This window comes from Salvelinus sp. IW2-2015, linkage group LG23, assembly GCF_002910315.2.
Source record: "Salvelinus sp. IW2-2015 linkage group LG23, ASM291031v2, whole genome shotgun sequence".
NCBI lineage: Eukaryota > Metazoa > Chordata > Actinopteri > Salmoniformes > Salmonidae > Salvelinus > Salvelinus sp. IW2-2015.
Window position 1 is genome coordinate 41,674,879 of NC_036863.1, and position 23,299 is coordinate 41,698,177.

Below are 23,299 nucleotides of genomic sequence, written 5' to 3' on the forward strand. Positions count from 1 at the left end.
GAATTGAAATTGTAGTACATGCTATCATCTGTGCTCTAAAAAAAGTTGCACTGATGATCATCAAAGTAAATGTATAACTATGTAACTGTCACGTTATTGTTGTCACTGTGTAGTATCGTCATTCCATCAAGTTCAACACTTACATGGGTCTCTTCCTCATATGTCTCACCGACGCTGTCAAAAGTGTGAAATAGCTTGTGTTGGTGATTGCAATTGAGATGAAAAGATTATTGATTCGAATATTACATAAATAAATCCACGATATACCTGTACTAATTTTATATTTTGGACTTTCCTTACCTGGTTGACACAGACACAGAGACTCTGTACAAATGATATTTGTTGGATGGTAATATCTGTCTGAGCTGCAAGGACATAAAGGTAATGTAGACATTCAAATTGAGAACATTACATGTGCTGAGTCATCTCGGAACCATTTAAAACACTGTGCAACAAACAGTAAGTGAAATGTGACCCCATTAGCTTACCCATTTCTGTGCAAGGTCTCTGGCTTTGTATACGTCTGTACTGTTTCCATCGTAGCAGATGATGGCGATCTTGACTTTAAGTTCGTACAAAGACCAGGCTGACACAAATTAGGAAAATGATGGCATTGATCAGTAGCAATGTATAACAGACATTGCCTTGGTGCTTAGTCCATTTACCTTCTGATTTGTAGCTAACGCTACTTAACTTACCTACATATCTACACTGAACAAAACATGTAAATGCAACATGCAAAAATTTCTAAGATTTTACAGTTCACATAAGAGTTACAGCTCATATAAGGAAATCAGTCAATTGAAATTGAAATTGATTAGGTCCCAATCTATGAATTTCACATGACTGAGAATACAGATATGCATCTGTTAGTCACAGATATTTTAAGAAAAATGTAGGATCAGAAAACCTGTCAGTATCTGGTGTTAAGCACCATTTGCCTCATGCAGCGCAACACATCTCTTTCACATGTTGATCAGGCTGTTGATTGTGACCTGTGGAATGTTGAACCTCTCGTGTTCGTACACGTCGATCCAGAGCATCCAAAACATGCTCATTGGGTGACATGTCTGGTGAGTATGCAGGCCATGTAAGAACTAGGACATTTTCAGCTTCCAGGAATTGTGTACAGATCCTTGCGACATGGGGCCGTGCATTATCATGCTGAAACATGAGGTGATGGCGGCGGATGAATGGCACGACAATGGGCCTCAGGATCTCGTCAGGGTAACTTTGTGCATTCAAATTGCCATCGATAAAATGGAATTGTGTTCGTTGTCCGTAGATTATGCCTACCCATACCATAACCCCACCGCCACCATGAGGCACTCTGTTTACAATGTTGACATCAGCAAACCGCATCGCCCACACGATGCCATACACGCTGTCTGCCATCTGCCCGGTACAGTTGAAACCGGGATTCATCTGTGAAGAGCGCACTACTCCAGTGTGCCAGTGGCCATCGAAGGTGAGCATTTGCCCACTAAAGTTGGTTACGACGGCGAACTACAGTCAGGTCAAGACCCTGGTGAAGACAACGAGCACGCAGATGAGCATCACTGAGATGGCTTCTGACAGTTTTGTGCCGCAATTCTTTGGTTGTGCGAACCCACAATTTCATCAGGCCGGTTGGACATGCTGCCAAATTCTCTGAAACGGCGTTGGAGGCGTCTTATGGAACAGAAATTAACATGAAATTCTCTGGCAACAACTCTGGTGGGCATTCCTGCTGTCAGCATGCCAATTGCACGCTCCCTTAAAATTTGAGACATCGATGGCTTTGTGTTGTATTACAAAATTGCACATTTTACAGTGGGGTTTTATTGTCCCCAGCACAAGGTGCATCTGTGTAATGAACATGCTATTTAATCAGCTTCTTGATATGCCACACTTGACGAGTGGATGGATTATCTAGGAAAAGGATAAATGCACACTAACAGGGATGTAAACAAATTTGTGCACAACATTTGAGAGAAATAAGCTTTTTGTGCGTATGGAACATTTCTGGGATCTTCTATTTCTACACATGAAACATGGGAATAACACTCTACATGTTGCCTTCATAGTTTTGTTCAGTGTACTTAATACAATGTAAAAGGACCATCTCTAACGACATGAAAACATCTGCAGTAAGCTTTGATGTTTAACAAGTTTAATTATGCACCCTGTGTGTGCGCCATTAAAATGAGCACACAAGATCAATATTTTCCAGTCACGTAACAGGAACAGGAGATGAGGCCACCAGAGACGTGGAAACATGACAAAAAAGCTGCTCATTAAAGCGAACACCAATCAGTTTTTCCATAGAGAATGACATTCAATATACATTTATAGACAATCAAAATTGATAAAAAATGTTAATGGTCTCCTGTCTCACCACACTGTAGATGGGAGTCTGGGACTGGAGGGCAGCTCAGAGTAAGCCAGTCCACAGCATCCCAGCGCACCTCGTCTCCCTCTGTGCAGCTCAGGTCCGACACCTGTTCAGGGGTGCGTGCCTGCCCCCACACGCGGAACAGAGAAACACTCCCATTGAGGTTGGTACCGTTTTCCACATGCATCTCCCCTTGGATGAAGTAGTGGGAGACACCCAGGGTGAGCGTGCCGTGCGGGGCCAACCTGCAGCAGGACGGGGACAGGGGGGATTCGTTAGCATGGGCTGTAACATCCACACTGGTCCCATTGACGTAGAGGGCTGGCTGGTGAGACGCCCCAGACCAGGTTATACAGACGTAGTGCCAGTGGCCCAGGGGGAGGTGGAGGGGGGCTGACCACCTCATCCCAAACAGCCAGGTGTGGACCAGGCCCTCCTGACCCGTCAGGCCCAGCTCAGCCTGCAGCCCGTCAGGGTGGCGATACATGAAGGCTGTCCAGGCCGGTGTGCTGATGTGCTGCTGGAGGTGGACGCACACGCTGAGCTCCTCCAGAGCAGGGATGGAGAGGTCCGGACTCAGCTGCCAGTAGCTGCACTCCCCTGTGAAGTCAGCCATCTTCCCCCACAAGCTCACACTGGAACATTCTGGTATACACAGGGCAAATGGACCACTGTCAACAGGCACTTTTGATTTTGTTATCTTCTACACTGAGTGTACAAAACATTAGGAACACCTTCCTAATATTGAGTTGCACCCCCTTTTTGCCCTCAGAATAGTCTCAATTCGTCGGGGCATGGACACTACAAGGTGTCGGAAGCATTCCTACAGGGATGCTGGCCCATGTTGACTCCAATGCTTCTCGCAGTTGTGTCAAGTTGACTGGATGTCCTTTGGGTGGTGGACCATTCTTGATACACACGGGAAACTGTTGAGCGTGAAAAACACAGCAGCGTTGCATTTCCTGACACACTCAAACCGGTACACCTGGCACCTACTACCATACCCTGTTCAAAGGCACTTAAATATTTTGTCTTGCCCATTCACCCTCTGAATGGCACACATACACAATCCATGTCACAATTGTCTCAAGGCTTAAAAATCCCACTTTTACCTGTCTCCTCCCCTTCATCTACACTGACTGAAGTGGATTTAACAAGCGACATCAATAAGGGATCATACTGTAGCGTTCACCTGGATTCACCTGGTCAGCCAATGTCATGGAAAGAGCAGGCGTTCCTAATGTTTTGTCCACTCAGTGTATATCTCCATGATGAACTTACACATCCTACAGATACAGTGTTTCTCAGAGAATTGGCAACGTGTGGCGCGTTATTGATCAGTTGTGTGTGTTACTGAGTGTGAGTAAAGAGTGCTGAGTGCCGTGGCCAGCTGCTAACCTGGATCCTGGGGAGAGCCACAGCTCAGTAGAGACAGGCTGAGAAGGAGGAGTGTCTTGCTAAACTTCATCACGGCTCTGAAATAAACATAAATAAGAATGAGACCCGTTCTCAAGCTTTTACTCTGATGTTTTACCTATCTTTAAAATGTCATCTCTGAAGATCGGATTTTGTAGGACAAAATGTGGTTCTCTGTAGTATCACTCTATCAATCATTGTATAAGCTTTGCATTTGGGTAAACACTTTACAGGGCAGTTGTCTAAACTGCTATTATCCAACACAATACAATAACAAAGCAAATGTAGCTACCCAATTGCACTGTGTTCATGTGTTTGCATATTTTGTTTCTATTATATTGCTTCCACTGCCAAAGCCCTTTCTAGTCCTTTGAGGGACGGTTGAATTGAATTCCAAATGAGACTGACAATATTTACAGTAATGAATATTTATAATAATCCTAACAGAATTATGGACAATCATAAAAGATGACAATGTATGACATGAATGAGAGATGACATTAAGATTCAAATGAAATTGAGTTGGAAATTGATATTCTAAACAGAGAATAAAGTTCAAAACGTCACTTTACACTTTATCACTGTGTAAACCATTGTCTTAAAGTACATTTTAAAAGGTCAGTAATATAAATGGTAAATTGACTTACCAAATCATTAGGAGGCATACAACAGGCAGCTATCTGACTGCAGAGGGTCCTGATATATACTAGCCTATTGTATGGCGTTATTAAGCATCGTATCTACCCCTGAATGGATGGATGAGACCGATGGTGTTTTCTAGTGTCAGTGAGACATGTAGGTGTACACACACATGGAAAACCTCGACCTGACTGTCGCTCCACCCCCCCTCGACTACTCCTTCTTTGCTTAATATGCTGTGACAGTGAATCAGCCTTCAGGGTGAGCTCTTCTCTTCCCTACATTACTGCTCTCTCCAAATGCTTATAATCAATGGATGTTTGTTACATTTTCAATCTCTTGGTTTTGATGGCACACAAACCGTACAGTAAAATGTCTGTGTTGCTGGATAAATTAGGCATTTGTCCATGCGTCTGAGATTTTGTATTTTTATTTGAATAAGGATGTTATACCTAGTATATACTGAACCCAATATATGACAATTCAATGTAATTACAACGACCATGACAAAAGAAACCAGAGTCCCTCTCAATGCTTGGGAACACAGAAAAAGGAAATCACACAACTTTGTGGAAATATATTTGTTTATTGCTGATTACAGATCCACAAATGCAAGACACCAGACATGCAGTTCATTATATTGGATTTTCATATATTTTCATTGGCTTTGTGCGCGGTAAGTGACACATTAAAAGTGCTTATAGTTACCCATCACAATAACTATTAGCTAAGCAATCTCTCTGGGACACTGTTTTCCCCTTTAAGACCTTTGAATTAACAGCTACGGTTATGATGTTCCCCAGGGTTGAAATGTCTCCTATAGAACATGACCCCAATCTTTAGGAAAAAACTCGATTACCCCACTGAATCCACAGATTTCATCAGAATATTTGAATCCCTCGCTATCGCTGTAAAATGAAAAGTAAAACAATTGCTTTCAGCTTCACACCCTGAAAAGCTGGCACGGCAGACCCACTGCTTCTGTTCCAAGTTCGCCTCAGACCTTGGCACAGTCGGAGCAGAAGATGTTCCCTCCGTTGGCCACAAAGCGCTTGTTAGCCAGGCTCAGGGAACACTTCTTGCAGTTGAAGCAGTACTCATGCCACGAGCTGCCCTCGTAGTTCACCACATTGGTGGCTTTGCCGAAGCCTGGATGGGACAGAGAATAAACAACAAACAATTACAAATGTGTACAATCGTTCAGTAGTGGCGTTGGAGAGAGAGAGTGTGTGTGTGTGTGTGTGTGTGCGAGCGTGTATTGACCTGTTATGGGGTTCTGGCAGCCGCTGCATTTCTTGGCTACAGTAGTCTTGTAGCAGTCCACACAGAAAGCCTTCTCCTCGTGGGAGGTGAAGCGGGTCCCAGACAGAGGCTTTCGGCAGGAGCTGCAGACGAAACATTCTGAGTGCCATGGCTGCTCCTGGTAGTTCACTCCCCCGGAGGTGATGGCCTAGACAGGGGTCGGCAGAGAGTCAAGTCAGTTTAGAGGGGAATCCTCACGCCCTTTATACAGGAGAACCATTGGTTTCAAATCAACCACTTTGGTCCAATTGGCTTATTGAAAATGAACATCCATCAATGATATCCAAGAATTTGGAGGTCATTGAAAAAAATGAAATCTTTATGTTACCTGCTTACAGCTGACACAGGTCTTAGCAAACTTCTTCTCATGGCAAGGGCCACAGTAGATGTCAGTGCCTTTGGTCAGGAAGCTTTGGGAGCGGATGGGTTTTTTACACTGGTAACAGGTGAAGCAGTCCTCATGCCACACATTGCCTTTATACTCCACATTCTCAGAGCCTTTAGGAAGAAAAAAGCACACATCAGTCTCTATGATGGTTTAAAGGGGCAATCTGCAATTGGTACATACATTTTTTGAATTAATGATATATATTTATACAGTCGTGGCCAAAAGTTTTGAGAATGACACAAATATTAATTTTCACAAAGTCTGCTGCCTCAGTTTGTATGATGGCAATTTACATATACTCCAGAATGTTATGAAGAGTGATCAGATGAATTGCAATAAATTGCAAAGTCCCTCTTTGCCATGCAAATGAACTGAATCCCCMAAAAACATTTCCACTGCATTTCAGCCCTGCCACAAAAGGATCAGATGACATCATGTCAGTGATTCTCTCGTTAACACAGATGTGAGTGTTGATGAGGATAAGCCTGGAGATCACTCTGTCATGATGATTGAGTTCGAATAACAGACTGGAAGCTTCAAAAGGAGTGTGGTGCTCGGAATCATTGTTCTTCCTCTATCAACCATGGTTACCTGCAAGGAAACACGTGCCGTCATCATTGCTTTGCACAAAAAGGGCTTCACAGGCAAGGATATTGCTGCCAGTAAGATTGCACCTAAATCAACCATTTATCGTATCATCAAGAACTTCAAGGAGAGCGGTTCAATTGTTGTGAAGAAGGCTTCAGGGTGCCCAAGAAAGTCCAGCAAGCACCAGGACCGTCTCCTAAAGTTGATTCAGCTGCGGGATCGGGGCAGCACCAGTACAGAGCTTGCTCAGGAATTGCAGCAGGCAGGTGTGAGTGCATCTGAATGCACAGTGAGGTGAAGACTTTTGGAGGATGGCCTGGTGTCAAGAAGGGCAGCAAAGAAACCACTTCTCTCCAGGAAAAACATCAGGGACAGACTGATATTCTGAAAAAGGTACAGGGATTGGACTACTGAGGACTGGGGTAAAGTCATTTTCTCTGATGAATCCCCTTTCCGATTGTTTGGGGCATACGGAAAAAAGCTTGTCCGGAGAAGACAAGGTGAGCGCNCACGGTGAGGCGAAGACTTTTGGAGGATGGCCTGGTGTCAAGAATGGCAGCAAAGAAGCCACTTCTCTCCGGGAAAAACATCAGGGACAGATTGATATTCTGCAAAAGGTACAGGGATTGGACTGCTGAGGACTGGGGTAAAGTCATTTTCTCTGATGAATCCCCTTTCCGATTGTTTGGGGCATCCGGAAAAAAGCTTGTCCGGAGAAGACAAGGTGAGCGCTACCATCAGTCCTGTGTCATGCCAAGAGTAAAGCATCCTGAGACCATTCATGTGTGGGGTTGCTTCTCAGCCAAGGGAGTGGGCTCACTCACAATTTTGCCTAAGAACACAGCCATGAATAAAGAATGGTACCAACACATCCTCCGAGAGCAACTTCTCCCAACCATCCAGGAACAGTTTGGTGATGAACAATGCCTTTTTCAGCATGATGGAGCACCTTGCCATAAGGCAAAAGTGATAACTAAGTGGCTCGGGGAACAAAACATCGATATTTTGGGTCCATGGCCAGGAAAYTCCCCAGACCTTAATCCCATTGAGAATTTGTGGTCAATCCTCAAAAGGCGGGTGGACAAACAAAACCCCACAAATTCTGACAAACTCCAATCATTGATTATGCAAGAATGGGCTGCTATCAGTCAGGATGTGGCCCAGAAGTTAATTGACAGCATGCCAGGGCGGATTGCAGATATACCTATTGATTCTTGATGAATATAACTTATAAATGCCTTATGAGCTTAGTTCAACTGTCGTACCCCATCAGAACCCCAAATACAAGCTTGTTTTACTCCATTGGTTGTAAATAATGTCATTGTAAACAAATACTGAATAGCCTCAAAACATCCATGGATGGTCAGTCATTCCATCTATAGCTCTGTCTATGCATTTGAAACTGGTTACATTTCTCCAGCCCCAACCCTCAGCTATTTATCAAAACAGTGGTGGGGTGTCCACTTTGTTATTGTTTGAACTGCAGATTTCCACTTAACTGAAATTCAGGAAAGTGTTTACTAATCTAAGTTCACGTGATGGAGAGCACCTAAGAAATTAATCATACAGAGGGCATAAATAGAACTAGCTTCATTTAATGTCAACGCAAATCAGTGAGTCTTAGCCCATAGTGTCCCTTACCGGCTAGAATGGCTTTGTAGCAGGCGTGACAACGAGGGGCATCCTCCCGGGAGCTGCACTTCCCACACATGATGCGGTCATCCTTAGCACTGAAGGACTCCTTGGCTAATGGCTTGTAGCACTTGTAGCAGCGAAAGCAGTCTGCGTGCCAATAACGGCCTTTATGTTGCAACTCCTGAAGGAAGGAAGGGAGGACGGAGGGCAGAGAGAAGAAGGGAATGGAGGAGGGAAAGAAAGTCAATGTTTTTAAATCAAACCTAGTGTTATTGGTTGCGTACACATATTTTGCAGATGTTATCGCGGGTGTAGTGAAATGCTTATGTTCCTAGCTCCAACAGTGCAGTAATACCTAACAATACAAAACAATACACACACATCCCAAAAATAATACATAATGTACATAATGTTGCTGCTACCGTCTCTTATGATCGAAAATAACTTCTGGACATCAGAACAGCGATTACTCACCACGAACTGGCAGAAGCTTTTTTTCCTTTAACGAGTCAGACGAGCCCGACGTGAACGACATATTGCTTTCCCGGGAACAGGCCCAAATACCCGTCATTTGGTGAAGAGACGATGAAAAAGAGGAAGGAGGTCGGGATGCCTTCTGAGATTTTGTAGGCGATCGAATAAACCCCCCCTGCCTTCCGTTCTACTAGCTAACGTGCAATCATTGGAAAATAAAATCGACAACCTACGAGGAAGATTAAACTACCAACGGGACATTAAAAACTGTAATATCTTATGCTTCACAGAGTCGTGGCTGAACGACGACATTATCAACACACAGCTGGCTGGTTATACGCTGTATCGGCAGGATAGAACAGCGGTGACTGGTAAGACAAGGAGGGGTGGACTATGCACGACATCTAAGGAAGTCTCAAGGTGCTGCTCGCCTGAGGTAGAGTATCTCATGATAAGCTGTAGACCACACTATCTACCTATCTACCAAGCAAAAATTAAAGCAGGAAGCACCAGTGACTCAGTCAATAAAAAAATGGTCAGATGAAACAGATGCTAAGCTACAGTTCTGTTTTGCTAGCACAGACTGGAATATGTTCCTAGATTCCTCTGATGGCATTGAGGAGTGCATCAATGACGTTGTCCACATAGTGACCATACGTACATACCCCAAACAGAAGCCATGGATTACAGGCAACATCCGCACTGAGCTAAAGGCTAAAGCTGCCGCTGTCAAGGAGTGGGACTCTAACCCGGAAACTTAAAAGAAACCCTGCTATGCCCTCCAACGAATCATTAGAGACTACAAAGGGAAGCACAGCCGAGAGCTTCCCAGTGACACGAGCCTACCAGACGAGCTAAACTACTACTATGCTCGCTTCGAGGCAAATAACACTGAAACATGCATGAGAGCACCAGCTATTCCGGACGACTGTGTGATCACACTCTCCGCAGCTGATGTGAGTAAGACCTTTAAATAGGTCAACATTCACAAGGCCGCAGAGCCAGATGGATGACAAAGACATGTACTGCGACCAACTGGCAAGTGTCTTCACTGACATTTTCAACCTCTCCCTGTCCGAGTCTGTAATACCAACATGTTTTAAGCAGAACACTAAGGTAACCTGCCTAAATGACTACCGACCCGTAGCACTCACGTCTGTTGCCATGAAGTGCTTTGAAAGGCTGGTCATGGCTCACATCAACCCCATTATCCCAGAAATCCTATACCCACATACATTTGCATACCGCCCAAACAGATCCGATGATGCTATCTCTATTGCACTCCACACTGCCCTTTCCCACCTGGACAAAAGGAACACCTATGTGAGAATGCTATTCATTGACTACAGCTCAGCGTTCAACACCATAGTGCCCTCAAAGCTCATCAATGAGCTAAGGAACCTGGGACTAAACACCTAAACACTGGATCCTGGACTTCCTGACGGGCCGCCCCCAGGTGGTAAGTTGTAGGTAACAACACATCCGCCATGCTGATCCTCAACACAGGGGCCCCTTAGGGGTGCGTGCTCGGCCCCCTCCTGTACTCCCTGTTCACTCATGACTGCACGTCGAGGTCCAACTCCAACACCATCATTAAGTTTGCTGATGACATAACAGTGGTAGGCCCGATCACCGACAACAACGAGACAGCCTATAGGGAGGAGGTCAGAGACCTGGCCGTGTGGTGCTAGGACAACAACCTCTCCCTCAATGTGATCAAGACAAAGGAGATGGTTGTGGACTACAGGAAAAGGAGGACCGAGCACGCCCCAATTCTCATCAACGGGACTGTAGTGGAGCAGGTTGAGAGCTTCAAGTTCCTTGGTGTCCACATCGCCAACAAACAAACATGGTCCAAGCACACCAAGACAGTCGTGAAGAGGGCATGACAAAACCTATTTCCCCTATTCCTGCTGGGTCCTCAGATCCTTAAAAGGTTCTACAGCTGCACCATCAAGAGCATCCTGACTGGTTGCATCACTGCCTGGTACGGCAACTGCTCAGCCTCAGACCGCAAGGCACAACAGAGGGTAGTGCGTACGGCCCAGTACATCACTGGGGCTAAGCTTCCTGCCATCCAGGACCTCTATACCAGGCGGTGTCAGAGGAAGGCCCTAAAAATTGTCAAAGACTCATGTCACCCTAGTCATAGACTGTTCTCTCTGCTACCGCATGGCAAGCGGTACCGGAGTGCCAAGTCTAGTTCCAAGAGGCTTCTAAACAGCTTCTACCCCCAAGCCATAAGACTCCTGAACATCTAATCAAATGGCTACCCAGACTATTTGCATTGCCCGCCACCCACTCGTTTACGCCACTGCTACTTTCTGTTATTATCTATACATAGTCACTTTAATAACTCTACCTACATGTACATATTACCTCAATTACCTCGACTAACCGGTGACCCCATTGACTCTGTACCGGTAACCCCTGAATATATGTCACGCCCTGATCTTAGAGATCCTTTTATTCTCTATTTTGGTTAGGTCAGGGTGTGACTAGGGTGGGTAGTCTAGTTTTTTCATTTCTATGTTGGCCTGGTATGGTTCCCAATCAGAGGCAGCTGTCTATCGTTGTCTCTGATTGGGGATCATATTTAGGCAGCCTTTTCCCACTGGGTTTTTGTGGGATCTTGTCTATGTCTAGTTGCCTGCGAGCACTACATTAGTTTCACGTTTCGTTTTGTGCTTTATTGTTTTCTGTGAGTTTCATCCAATAAACATGTGGAACTCTATGCACGCTGCGCGTTGGTCCGTTAATTCAACCAACGTTCGTGACAATATAGTCTCGCTATTGTTATTTTACTGCTGCTCTTTAATTACTTGTTCCTTTTATTTCTTATTCTTATTCATATTTTTTAAACTGCATTGTTGGTTAGGGGCTTCTAAGTAAGCATTTCACGTGTGACTAAAGTTGATGGCAGGGTACTGGGCGGAGCCTGGCTAGTGGTGACTATTTAACCGTCTGATGGCTTGTAGATGGAAGCTGTTTATCAGTCTCTCAGTCCCAGCTTTGATGCGCCTGCGAACAGGCTGTGAACAGGCTGTGGCTTGGTGGCTGAGGACCTTGATGATTTTCTTGGCCTTCCTGGGACACCGGGTGCTGTTGATGTCCTGGAGGACAGGCAGTGTGCCCCTGGTGATGCGTTGGGCTGGCCGCACCCCCCTCCGGAGAGCCCTGCGGTTGCGGACGGTGCATTTGCCGTACCAGGCGGTGACATGGCGCAACAGGATGCTCTCAATGGTGCATCTGTAGAAGGGGACCCTCACCTCCTCCTTGTAGACTGTCTTATTGTTGTTGGTAATCAGGCCTAGCACTGTTGTGTTGTCTGAAAACGTTATGATTGAGTGGCCACGCAGTCATGGATGAATAGGGAGTACAGGAGGGGGCTGAGCACACACCCTTGTGGGGCCCCTGTGTTGAGGATCAGAATAGCGGACGTGTTGTTGCCTACCTTCACCACCTGGGGTCGGCCTGTCAGGTAGTCAAGGACCCAGATGCACAGGGAGGTGTTCAGACCAAGGGCCCTGAGCTTAATGATGAGGGTACAGAAACTATGGTGAACAGCTTGAAGCAAATAGGGACAACAGACTGGGATAGGGAGAGATTGAATATGTCTGTAAACACTCCAGCCAGCTAGTCTGCATATGCTCTGAGGACGCAGCCAGGGATGCCGTCTGGGCCGGCAGCCTTGCAAGGGTTAACACGTTTAAATATCTTTCTCACGTCGGCCCTGGAGAATGAGAGCTCACAGTCCTCGTGAGCAGTGGTGGCCCACGTCGGTGGCCTGCGTCTGCGGCAATGTGTTTTTCTCGAAGTGGGCAAAGAAGGTGTTTAGCTTGTCCCGGAGAAAGGTGTTGGTGTCCGCGACATGGCTGGTTTTCCCTGTATAATCCGTGATTGTCTGGAGTCCCTGAAACATATGTCTTGTGTCTGAACCGTTGAATTGTGACTCCACTTTGTCTCTGTACTGATGTTTTGCCTGTTTGATGTCCTTACGGCGGGCATAGCTGGACTGTTTGTACTCGTCCATCATCCCAGTCACCTTGCCGTGGTTAAATGTGATGGTTGGCGCTTTCAGTTCTGCATAAATGCTGCCATCGATCCACGGGTTTTTGGTTTGGATAACCTCCTGATGAACACAGTCACAGAGTCAGTGTGGACTACAATGTTATACTCAGAAGCAACCCGGAACACATCCCAGTCCGCGTGATCAATCTTGAAGCATACATTTCAAGATTGAAAAAACAATCCTGAAGCATAGATTCCGATTGGTCGGACCAAAGTTGAACAGTCCTTACACGGGTACTTCCTGTTTAAGTTTTTATCTTTAGGAAGGGAGGAGCAGAATGGAGCAGAATGGTTTTCTCCCTCACCTGCTGTGTAGACAGTGTGCACTCATTATCAAGTCTAGACAGACAGTCTGCTGCCATGAAAACACATGCTGACAGTTTGCAGGTATAGACAAACCCATATGGAAACACACAAAAAGACATAACACATGTAATACGTAAAATACATTTCATGCCAGTATATTAGACATGGGAGGTGTCACTGAACACACACACACACACCTTGGAGTCGATGCCAATAGGACGGCGGCACTCAGTGCAGTTGTTGGCACAGAACTTGTCATGGCATCGGACACAGACAGGCTTCTCCTCCTGTTTAACGTACTTCTTCCCACTCAGGTCCTCCCGGCAGTATTTGCAGTTCATACTGTTCGCCATGGCAACATCAACAGCCGGGTAGCAAACACCTGAAAAACACACAGGCGTAGAGGACATACTGAGCTGTTGCTCTGTTTATCACACGTGGTATGTTTCAGGAGCTATTGTCAGAATAAAATGCTGTAAGTCCTGCAGAGTACACCAATACAATAGAAAGCTATCAGATGTGGTAATGACTGGGTTTTACATTACTTGGCCACTTGCATTACTTCTTATTGCCACAGAGGGACAGCGTAGCTCTAGTGGTGTAGCTCTAACAATATGAGGGAATGAAAGTGAACTGTGAACAAAGAGAGACGGAACGCTATTCAATCAAAACCTGGGTCTGGATGTAAAGCGGTTAACAACAGTTGGAGTGTACTCCGTTCCCAGGGAAACCATGCTGTAATATTTACTGAGGTTTTGATAAGATGCTATTTGTTCAACATCTTTTAACAAGGAAGAACATTGAACCGGGTTGGAGCCCGGTTTCTTCGTTGTATAATCACAGCAAACAAAAGGTAGACTGTGCACGTTCCTCACATTATGCTTATCTCCAACTAATATGACGGGCAGGGATGTTGTAAAATGGAGAATGAACTGTGACTGATGGTTGAAAAGGGCATAAAAAGGTCTGGAGAAAATCACCATGTGCCCTGCCATAGATCACAAATAGATCCTTGATTGTAGGGTTAGGATGACAGAAAATAAATCAAATCCATATGTAAAAACGAGTGGAACCTAAACAACGGAGACTGATTATAGCCTACACACACCTTTTTTACTATATCAGCGTGTTCTTGTGCATGTACTAGGTGTGAGTGTGTATGTTTGTGTGTGAACATGCGTTCGTGCGTGTGAACGGTATGTTTGTGCAGGGAGGTGTGCACATGAAGGAATGCCTGGTATGAATGTGGTGAGATCTGGACTGTTGACACAGCTCTTTGACAGACCCAGTGAGCGTACCCTCCCTTTGGACCCCCTCTGTGAAGCAGAAGAGGTACTAAGGACCCACAGCATACAAAAACTAGACTCTTACGTTCATCTACTACAAAGTGTACGGTTATTCCATTGTTCGCTATGACAGAAATGTGCACGTTTAATACAACAGAATCCATATGCTGTGTGCAAACACTTACAATAAAGAACCGTCGGTGTCTGAAAAAAGAAAATCGTGTTAAAGAGCTTGTTGTTGTAAGTGCAGTGTAAAGCAGTCAGAACCCAGGGAAGGTCTGCCACTGCCTTAGACCTGACCACAGACTCAAATAGCTCGTCCCTTTTCACTGCACTACAATATTTCAGACAGTGGCATTTTACCACAGTCTGAATGCACAAACCAAATTGGAGCTCATTCGTGTCACATGTTGTCTCTACCTATCTTCCCTACCATCTCCTCATCTCCCGTAGTAACCTGTAAAAGACTAACGCATCACTTAAGCGCACGAGAAAACAAAAACGAGAGGGGCTAGGGCCCACAGAAAGTTTCCATAATCGAATGTATCTTCTGTTGAGTTGACAGCTGAGGCCAACCCACACCTTCTCTGTCTTTTCTCTTCTTCACTTCCTCTGTTGAAATCCTTCTTTTTTTCTTCTATTCCACCATCGCGCACCCCCCCCCCCTCCCCATCTCTTGCTCTCTCTCTCTTCCATAGACACACGTGACGTTATCCACATTTTCCCCTCCTCTTCTGTTGCTTTTACCCCCCCACCCCCCACCCCCCCCAAAAGGAGAACTGGCATCAATGTTAAGGTATGACCGAAGAGAACATTGAAATGAAAGAAGTCAATGACTTTTCTTTATCTCTGAGTGAGCCACCACCACCATTATCAGTAGCCCGGGTGGTTTGGCATTCAGCGGTAGCTTGAGCTACTCAGAACAATGACCGTCATTCATAGGCCAGCCATTCTGCTCTGTGCTGCGTGCTATCATCACCGTTTTCTGGTCAGTCGACACATGCAGACACGTACGCACAGGAACTTAACAATGACCCTGACGGTGACGTCAGAGGTAAGCAAACGTCTTTGATCTGAATTGATCTGATCTCCGTGGAAACGATAAGAGCTATTGGGGGAAACAGAGAGGTGGAGTCTTGCTTCTCTGACATCGCGTGCCAGCATCTGGATCCCAGTTGGTTATGTGTGAAGGGCTTCTGCCAGAGAGGGGACACGGCAAAACCAGAGCATCTGTGGCCAGGGCTCGCTCAGCAGAGGATATGCATCAGCCACGGGACTCTACGGAATTCCAGAGTGGTTGGCAAGCCATATACTGCCTTGTGGCCTCTCTCCCCCTCCCTCTCTCTCTCTCTATAGTAAAGTTGTTTTTATCCCTCTGGCCATGGAAAAGGGTTTGGTGCTTTACCTCACCCTAACCAGTGGCACAGATGAGGGAGACCTAATTAGAATTGGGACAATGACATCATCTTGTGGTTCAAACAGCTTTTAGACACATGCACACATACACACAAACAAACACACACAAACAAACACACACACACACACACACACACACACACAAACACAAACACAGAGAAGACAATTCAGCAGCTGGGGAAGCATTGAAAGGTTCTGGTATGTTGGCATGAGCTTATCACTAAAGAATGTGGAGGAAAGCTGAGAAACAGGACGTCTGGCAGACTGGTGGCACAGTCTGCTTCAAGCTGTCAACAGTCTGCAAAAACTGCTGAACTATTCTCAGAAACTGCCGATAGTCTAGTTCACACACAAGTACACACTATCCTTCGAGCAATACACTTTTACTAGACATGAGCCAGATATCTATCAGCAGCTGACTGACACCAACCAACATGGGCATTTTACAAGACATCTGTGTGAGTCATACCTTATGATCACTTTCACAGATACTTGTAAAAAGGTTGAAAGTAGGCCAAAACAGGCAATGTATGCCCCCCCCCCCCCCCCCCCCCCCGGYCTCTCTTGCTCTCTCTCATTACCTCATTCCCTAAAGAGCTCACCTGAACTCAGTAACTCAGTAACTGAGAAGTTAGGTTGTACAGAAAAGAGCAGACACTGAACAGCTAACAAAACCTTGGGTTACTTGCATAACCCTGGTTCTATGATAATATGAGTGAGATGTCTCACAATCGGATTCACTCGTGGATCACTTATGGCTCGAGTAATGACGCACACAATGTCTGTTGGAGACAGACAGGGTGAGTGGCGAATGAGGTGAGCCCCTCTCCTCCGAATAAGACGCCACTCGCCCACCCACTGGTAATTCTCAAGCATGCCTCTGTTCCTTGCGCTCTTTCAAGCATGGAAATGTGGTGAGACATCGACTCATATTATCATAGAACCGGGGTTACGCAAATACTCGTTTCGATGTCTCACGATCAAATTGCCATACCAGGCGATGATGCAACCAGTCAAGATGCACTCGCTGGTGCAGCTGTAGAACGTTTTGAGGATCTGGGGACCCATGCCAAATCTTTTCAGTCTCCTGAGCGGGAAAAGGAGTTGTCGTGCCCTCTTCACGACTGTCTTGGTGTGTTTGGACCATGATAGTTCGTTGCTGATGTGGACACCAAGGAACTTGAAACTCTCAACCCGCTCCACTACAGCCCCGTCAATGTGAATGGGGGTGTGTTCGGCCCTCCTTTTCCTGTAGTCCACGATCATCTCCTTTGTCTTGCTCACGTTGAGCGAAAGGTTGTTGTCCTGGCACCACACTGCCAGGTCTCTGACCTCCTCCCTATAGGCCGTCTCATCGTTATATGTGATCAGGCCTACCACCGTTGTGTTGTCAGCAAACTTAATGATGGTGTTGGAGTCGTGCCTGGCCATGCAGTCGTGGGTGAACAGGGAGTACAGGAGGGGACTGAGCACGCACTCCTGAGGGGCCCCGTGTTGAGGATCAGCGTGGAAGATGTGTTGTTGCCTACTCTTACCACCTGGGGACGGCCCGTCAGGAAGTCCAGGATCCAGTTGCAGAGGGAGGTGTTTAGTCCCAGGGTCCTTAGCTTAGTGATGAGCTTTGTGGGCACTATGCTGTAGAACGCTGAGCTGTAGTCAATGAACAGCATTCTAAAAATGGGATATGGCTAACTCCCGTATCGCAGACATGTTCTCCGAAGCCAGGGTAGTCCCAACAGCTTCACCACTCCTTCTTCTGTAGAAGTCAAGGGCGGTGGGTGGAAATCCATAAGCTCTAAGGCGAGACAATTGCAATTGAAACTGACCTTAGGCGTAATGGCGGGGTTGGGTAACAATGTTATCTTGGATAACCCCGGAGCAAACTTTAGGCACGAGTGGTGGACTGACAGTGCGTGTAGCTTACTCACTCGCTTTGCAAATGTAAGGGCAATCAGCAAAGATGTTTTGAAGGAGAGATATTTCAACTCCAAGCCTTCCAGAGGCTCAAAAGGTTGCTGTGGAATTGCCTCAAGCACAATAGACAGATCCCAAGATGGGGCTAAAGGCCTGGAGAATGGGGGTAAGCGCGACTCGCTCCCTTCATGAAACAACATAACAGAAGGTGTTTCCCTATTCTGTTAATGTTGAAGCCTATATGCGATAGCAGCTAGTTAGACATTAACAGTGGAGAAAGCTTTCCCTCTGTCCAAAAGGTCCTACAAGAATCATTAAACCTCAGATACAGAGCAATGGTAAAGGAATAATCTGTTTTCGGTCCCACGACATGTTTCCATACAGTGAGGGTGTAGAAGGGGCTCTGGCACTGTACAGTCTCAATGACTCTGAGAGGCAAGCCTGTTGCATTCAGATTTCTCCTGTCACGGGCCTGGCCCAGAGGGCCATGGTTCCTAGGTGAGGATGGAAAATCTCTCAATTCGCAATGGTAGTTGCCAGGGATTGTCGTAAAGCAGGAGAAGGATCTCTGCTAACCAGAGCCTCCCTGGCCATCGAGGGGCTACCAAGATTAGGAATAATCATTGTTCCATCACTCTGTTCAGGGTGGGGAGTATCAAGCATAGAGGAGGAAAAGAGTAGATGCCAGCGCGTCCAATCCCAGTGGTGCGTATCCTGCTATTGCAAAGAACAACGGACAGTGCATATCTTTGTGCGATGCGAAGACATCTATGGTGGCTATATCATATCTCTCCCAGATCTGGTTCACCATCTGGGGATGGAGTCTCCAATCCCCGCAAAGGGGATTCCCTCTGGACAACAAGTCCGATCCTACATTCAGTACACCCAACAACTTTTGGGTGTCAGGGAAAATGTATGGAATAAAAAATACATTATTTACCTTAGGAATGTAGTGAAGTAAAAGTTGTAAATAATATAAATTGTAAAGTAAAGTACAGATACCCAAAGAAATTACTTAAGTACTTTAAAGTATTTTTACTCAAGTACTTTACACCACTGTACGCAGGAATCGGGGTTAGTGAGTGTTGCATTAGCGTGCTCAAACCCCAAGCAGGTGATGCACATGGGGTGTTTGTCTATGCCTGCTATCATAGCCCAGCATGGACACGAGTGTGTCCGTGTTGGGGCAGGAGACCTGCTCGGTTCTCCCTGTGTAAGGGTAGCATCCTCCATGGCTCTAATAAATATTATTCATTGAGCAAAGTGTGATCTAGCTAGTGTTCCAGGTAGAAAAGCTAGACTGATGTAGCTAGCCTAGACTGGTGTGTCTGTAACTTCCTCACTCATCATTATTCACGACTCATTCAGGAATATCGGTAATACATTTACATTTAAGTCATTTAGCAGACGCTCTTATCCAGAGCGACTTACAAATTGGAAAGTTCATACATATTCATCCTGGTCCCCCCGTGGGGAATGAACCCACAACCCTGGCGTTGCAAGCGCCATGCTCTACCAACTGAGCCACACGGGACCATGTGTAATCATGGTAGCATCCACATTAATGTAAAAGTGGTTAGAAACATATTCGATTCTTATTTGCAATAAAAGTGACTCCAAAATGACACAATACATGATTTACCAATCATTTCTGTTGGGCACAAAATAATCTGAAACATTTACATTTAAAATTTAGTAACTTAGCGGATGCTCTTATCCAGAGCGATTTACAGTAGCGAGTGGATACATTTTCGTACTTTTTTATACAACCAAAACAAACAGCAAATGCATCCAACAAGTTTGTAGAGTCACAACCTTGATTTAATCATTGAGTGAAAGGAATATGGGACCAAATACTAACTTTTGACTACTTTAATACACATACAGTAGAAGTGAATTTGTCCCAATACTTCTGGTCCCCTAAAATGGTGGGACGATGTATAAAAAGTGCTGTAATGTCTAAACGGTTCACCCAATATGGATAAAAATACCCTCAAATTTAAGCTGACAGTCTGCACTTTAACCTCACAGTCATTGTATCATTTCAAATCCAAAGTGCTGGAGTACAGAGCCAAAACAACAACAAATGTGTCCCTGTCCCAATACTTTTGGAGCGCACTGTATGTAAAGATATACAGTACCAGTCAAAAGTTTGGACACGCCTACTCATTCCAGGGTTTATCTTTATTTTTACTATTTTTTACATTGTAGAATAATAGTGAAGACATCAAAACTATGAAATAACACATATGTTATCATGTAGTAAGCAAAACAGTGTTAAACAAATCAAAATACATTTTATAGTTGAGATTCTTCAAAGTAGTCACCCTTAGCCTTGATGACAGCTTTGCACACTCTTGGCATTCTCTCAACTAGCTTCATGATGTAGTCACCTGGAATGCATTTCAATTAACATGTGTGCCTTGTTAAAAGTTAATGCATTTTTAATGCTTTTGAGCCAATCAGTTGTGTTGTGACAAGGTAGAGGTGGTATACAGAAGATAGCCCTATATGGTAAAAGACCATGTCCATATTATGGCAAGAACAGCTGAAATAAGCAAAGAGAAATGACAGTCCATCATTACTTTAAGACATGAAGGTCAGTCAATCAGGAACATTTCAAGAACTTTGAAAGTTTCTTCAAGTACAGTCGCAAAAACAATCAAGCGCTATGATGAAACTGGCTCTCATGAGGACCGCCACAGGAAAGGAAGACCCAGAGTTACCTCTGCTGCAGAGGATAAGTTCATTGGAGTTACCAGCCTCAGAAATTGCAGCCCAAATAAATGCTTCACAGAGTTCAAGTAACAGACACATCTCAACATCAACTGTTTAGAGGAGACTGCGTGAATCAAGCCTTCATGGTCGAATTGCTGCAAAGAAACCACTACTGAAGGACACCAATAAGAAGAAGAGACTTGCTTGGGCCAAGAAACACGAGCAATGGACATTAGACCGGTGGAAATCTGACCATTGGTCTGATGAGTCCAAATTTGAGATTTTCGGTTCCAACCGCCATGTCGTTGTGTCACGTTCCTGACCTGTTTTCTCTTATTTTTGTATGTGTTTAGTTGGTCAGGGCGTGAGTTGGGGTGGGCATTCTATGTTACGTGTTTCTATGTTTAGGTTCATTGTTTGTTAGCCTTATATGGTTCTCAATCAGGGACAGGTGTTATTCATTTCCTCTGATTGAGAATCATATATAGGTAGGCTGTTTCACTCTGTTTGTTTGTGGGTGGTTGTCTCTTGTGTCTGTGTTTGTAGCGCCACACGGGACTGTTTCGGTTTGTTTGTAGTCTGTACCTGTTTGTGCGTTCTTCGTGTATATGTAAGTTCTTATGTTCAGGTCGGTCTGCATTTGTTTGTTATTTTGTAAATTATCAAGTGTAGTTCGTGTCAGTGTTCGTCTTGTCAAATAAATTCATGATGTCTACATTCAACGCTTCATTTTGGTCCGACCCTTACTCCTTCTCCTCATCCGAGGAGGAGGAATTAGACAGACGTTACACGTTGTGAGACGCAGAGTAGGTGAACGGATGATCTCCGCATGTGTGTTTCCCCCCGTGAAGCATGGAGGAGGAGGTGTGATGGTGCTTTGCTGGTGACTGTCAGTGATTTATTTAGAATTCAAGGCACACTTAACCAGCATGAATACCACAGCATTCTGCAGCGATACGCCATCCCATCTGGTTTGCACTTAAGTGGGACTATCATTTGTTTTTCAACAGGACAATGATCCAACACAGCTCCAGGCTGTGTAAGGGCTATTTGACCAAGTAGGAGAGTGATGGAGTCCTGCATCAGATGACCTGGCCTCCACAGTCATCTGACCTAAACCCAATTGAGATGGTTTGGGATGAGTTGGACCGCAGAGTGAAGGAAAAGTGTTCAGCATATGTGGGAAGTCCTTCAAGACTGTTGGAAAAGCATCCCAGTTGAAGCTGGTTGAGAGAATGCCAAGAGTGTGCAAAGCTGCCAAGGAAAAGGATGGCTACTTTGAAGAATCTAAACTCTAAAATATATTTTTATTTGTTTAACACTTTTTTGGTTACTACATGATTTCATATGTGTTATTTCATAGTTTTGATATCTTCAATATTATTCTTCAATGTAGAAAATAGGAAAAATAAAGAAAAACCCTTGAATGAGTAGGTGTGTCCAAACTTTTGACTGGTACTGTAGGTATTTTGGTATTTTATTAGGATCCCATTAGCTGTTGCAAAAGCAGCAGCTACTCTTCCTGGGGTCCACACAAAACATGAAACATAATACAGAATGACATAATGCAGAACATCATTAGACAAGAACAGCTCAAACACAGAACTACATACAATTGTAAAAAGGCACACGTAGCCTACATATCAATGCATACACACAAACATATCAATGCATACACACAAACTACCTAGGTGTCAAGATCTTTGGGGTATACTGCCTACCACTTTACAGGATGGATAAGAGTCAGCTTTATATAGCAGCCATACAGAAATATCAGCAACTCAAGATTTTATGGAGCACTGAGGTCATAGTAATTAATTTTCTGCGTACGACCTCTGACGTTAGCTCTTTTCTGGGAGCGGGAAAGCTGCAGAAAGAAGCGATCTCTGGGCCAACATCTGTCCGATAACACAATTGGACTTTTAGCCAGACAGACACAGACACACCGAGACGGAGAGAGAGGAGGTGAGAGAATGAGTGCGAGACATAAAGAGAGAGAGAGCGATATATATAGAGAGAGGACAGGAATTCATTTAATTGATCTTGGTGATGCATGTTTCTGCCATCACATGCCTCAGTCCCAGAGGTCCATCCCTACACTGAAAAATCTTAATAAGAAACAGATTTTGGAGGAAGATTTTCAGAAGTCAGCATGTTGCATATGATATTTCAGCCAACGCCCCAACCAACTCAACGCATTATTGCAAATAGCCTTACGGCATTTATTTAGGTCTCTAATTGGTTCAAATGAAATAGTATTCGGTGTTTAAAGAAAGATAACGATCTATTAAAGCAGGCATATTCCTATTATTAACGCTGGGGATTTAACTGAAGTCGCCAGAGTTTGCTATGTAATCATCATGGAGCCAATTCATGTGCAGAAAACTATTACTAATAGGCTTGTTAAAATGCGGTATGTATTGCTGATTCTCGAATAAAAGACAGACATGAAATGCAGAAGTCGAAGTTGCAAATCAGAGACAATATCAGTCTATGTTGCCATGTTGTATTATATGGACTGACTAACTGTACATTCGTGTTTACATAGCTTTTACATTCACAATTGAATCGAAAAACATGCCTCGCCAACAGGTCTACGAATAGTTTCGAATGTCCTTGTATTAATCAATAACGACTAGATTTGGATCTGTCCATGCAACTTACCAAGTTCAAATGAGGTTATGTGGGACGCGCACGCTCTCCCTGATCTGCACAAGCGCCAGTTCTTCTGCACAGGATATAGCCTACTACTGTATAAGGTACTTACAAAAA

At 44.8% G+C, this 23,299-nt stretch overlaps 1 protein-coding gene across 1 annotated transcript; it reads right to left on the reverse strand.

Moving 5' to 3' along the window:
• Positions 1-4,995: 4,995 nt before the first annotated feature.
• Positions 4,996-23,299, reverse strand: fhl1b (four and a half LIM domains 1b). The gene is made up of 6 exons (XM_023969028.2): positions 23,192-23,299; positions 13,391-13,575; positions 8,349-8,523; positions 6,060-6,229; positions 5,693-5,879; positions 4,996-5,578 (listed from the first exon to the last, which is right to left on the reverse strand). Exons 2-6 carry the CDS (start codon positions 13,544-13,546, stop codon positions 5,427-5,429), a joined length of 840 nt encoding a protein of 279 aa, XP_023824796.1. The 5' UTR covers positions 13,547-13,575; positions 23,192-23,299; the 3' UTR covers positions 4,996-5,426.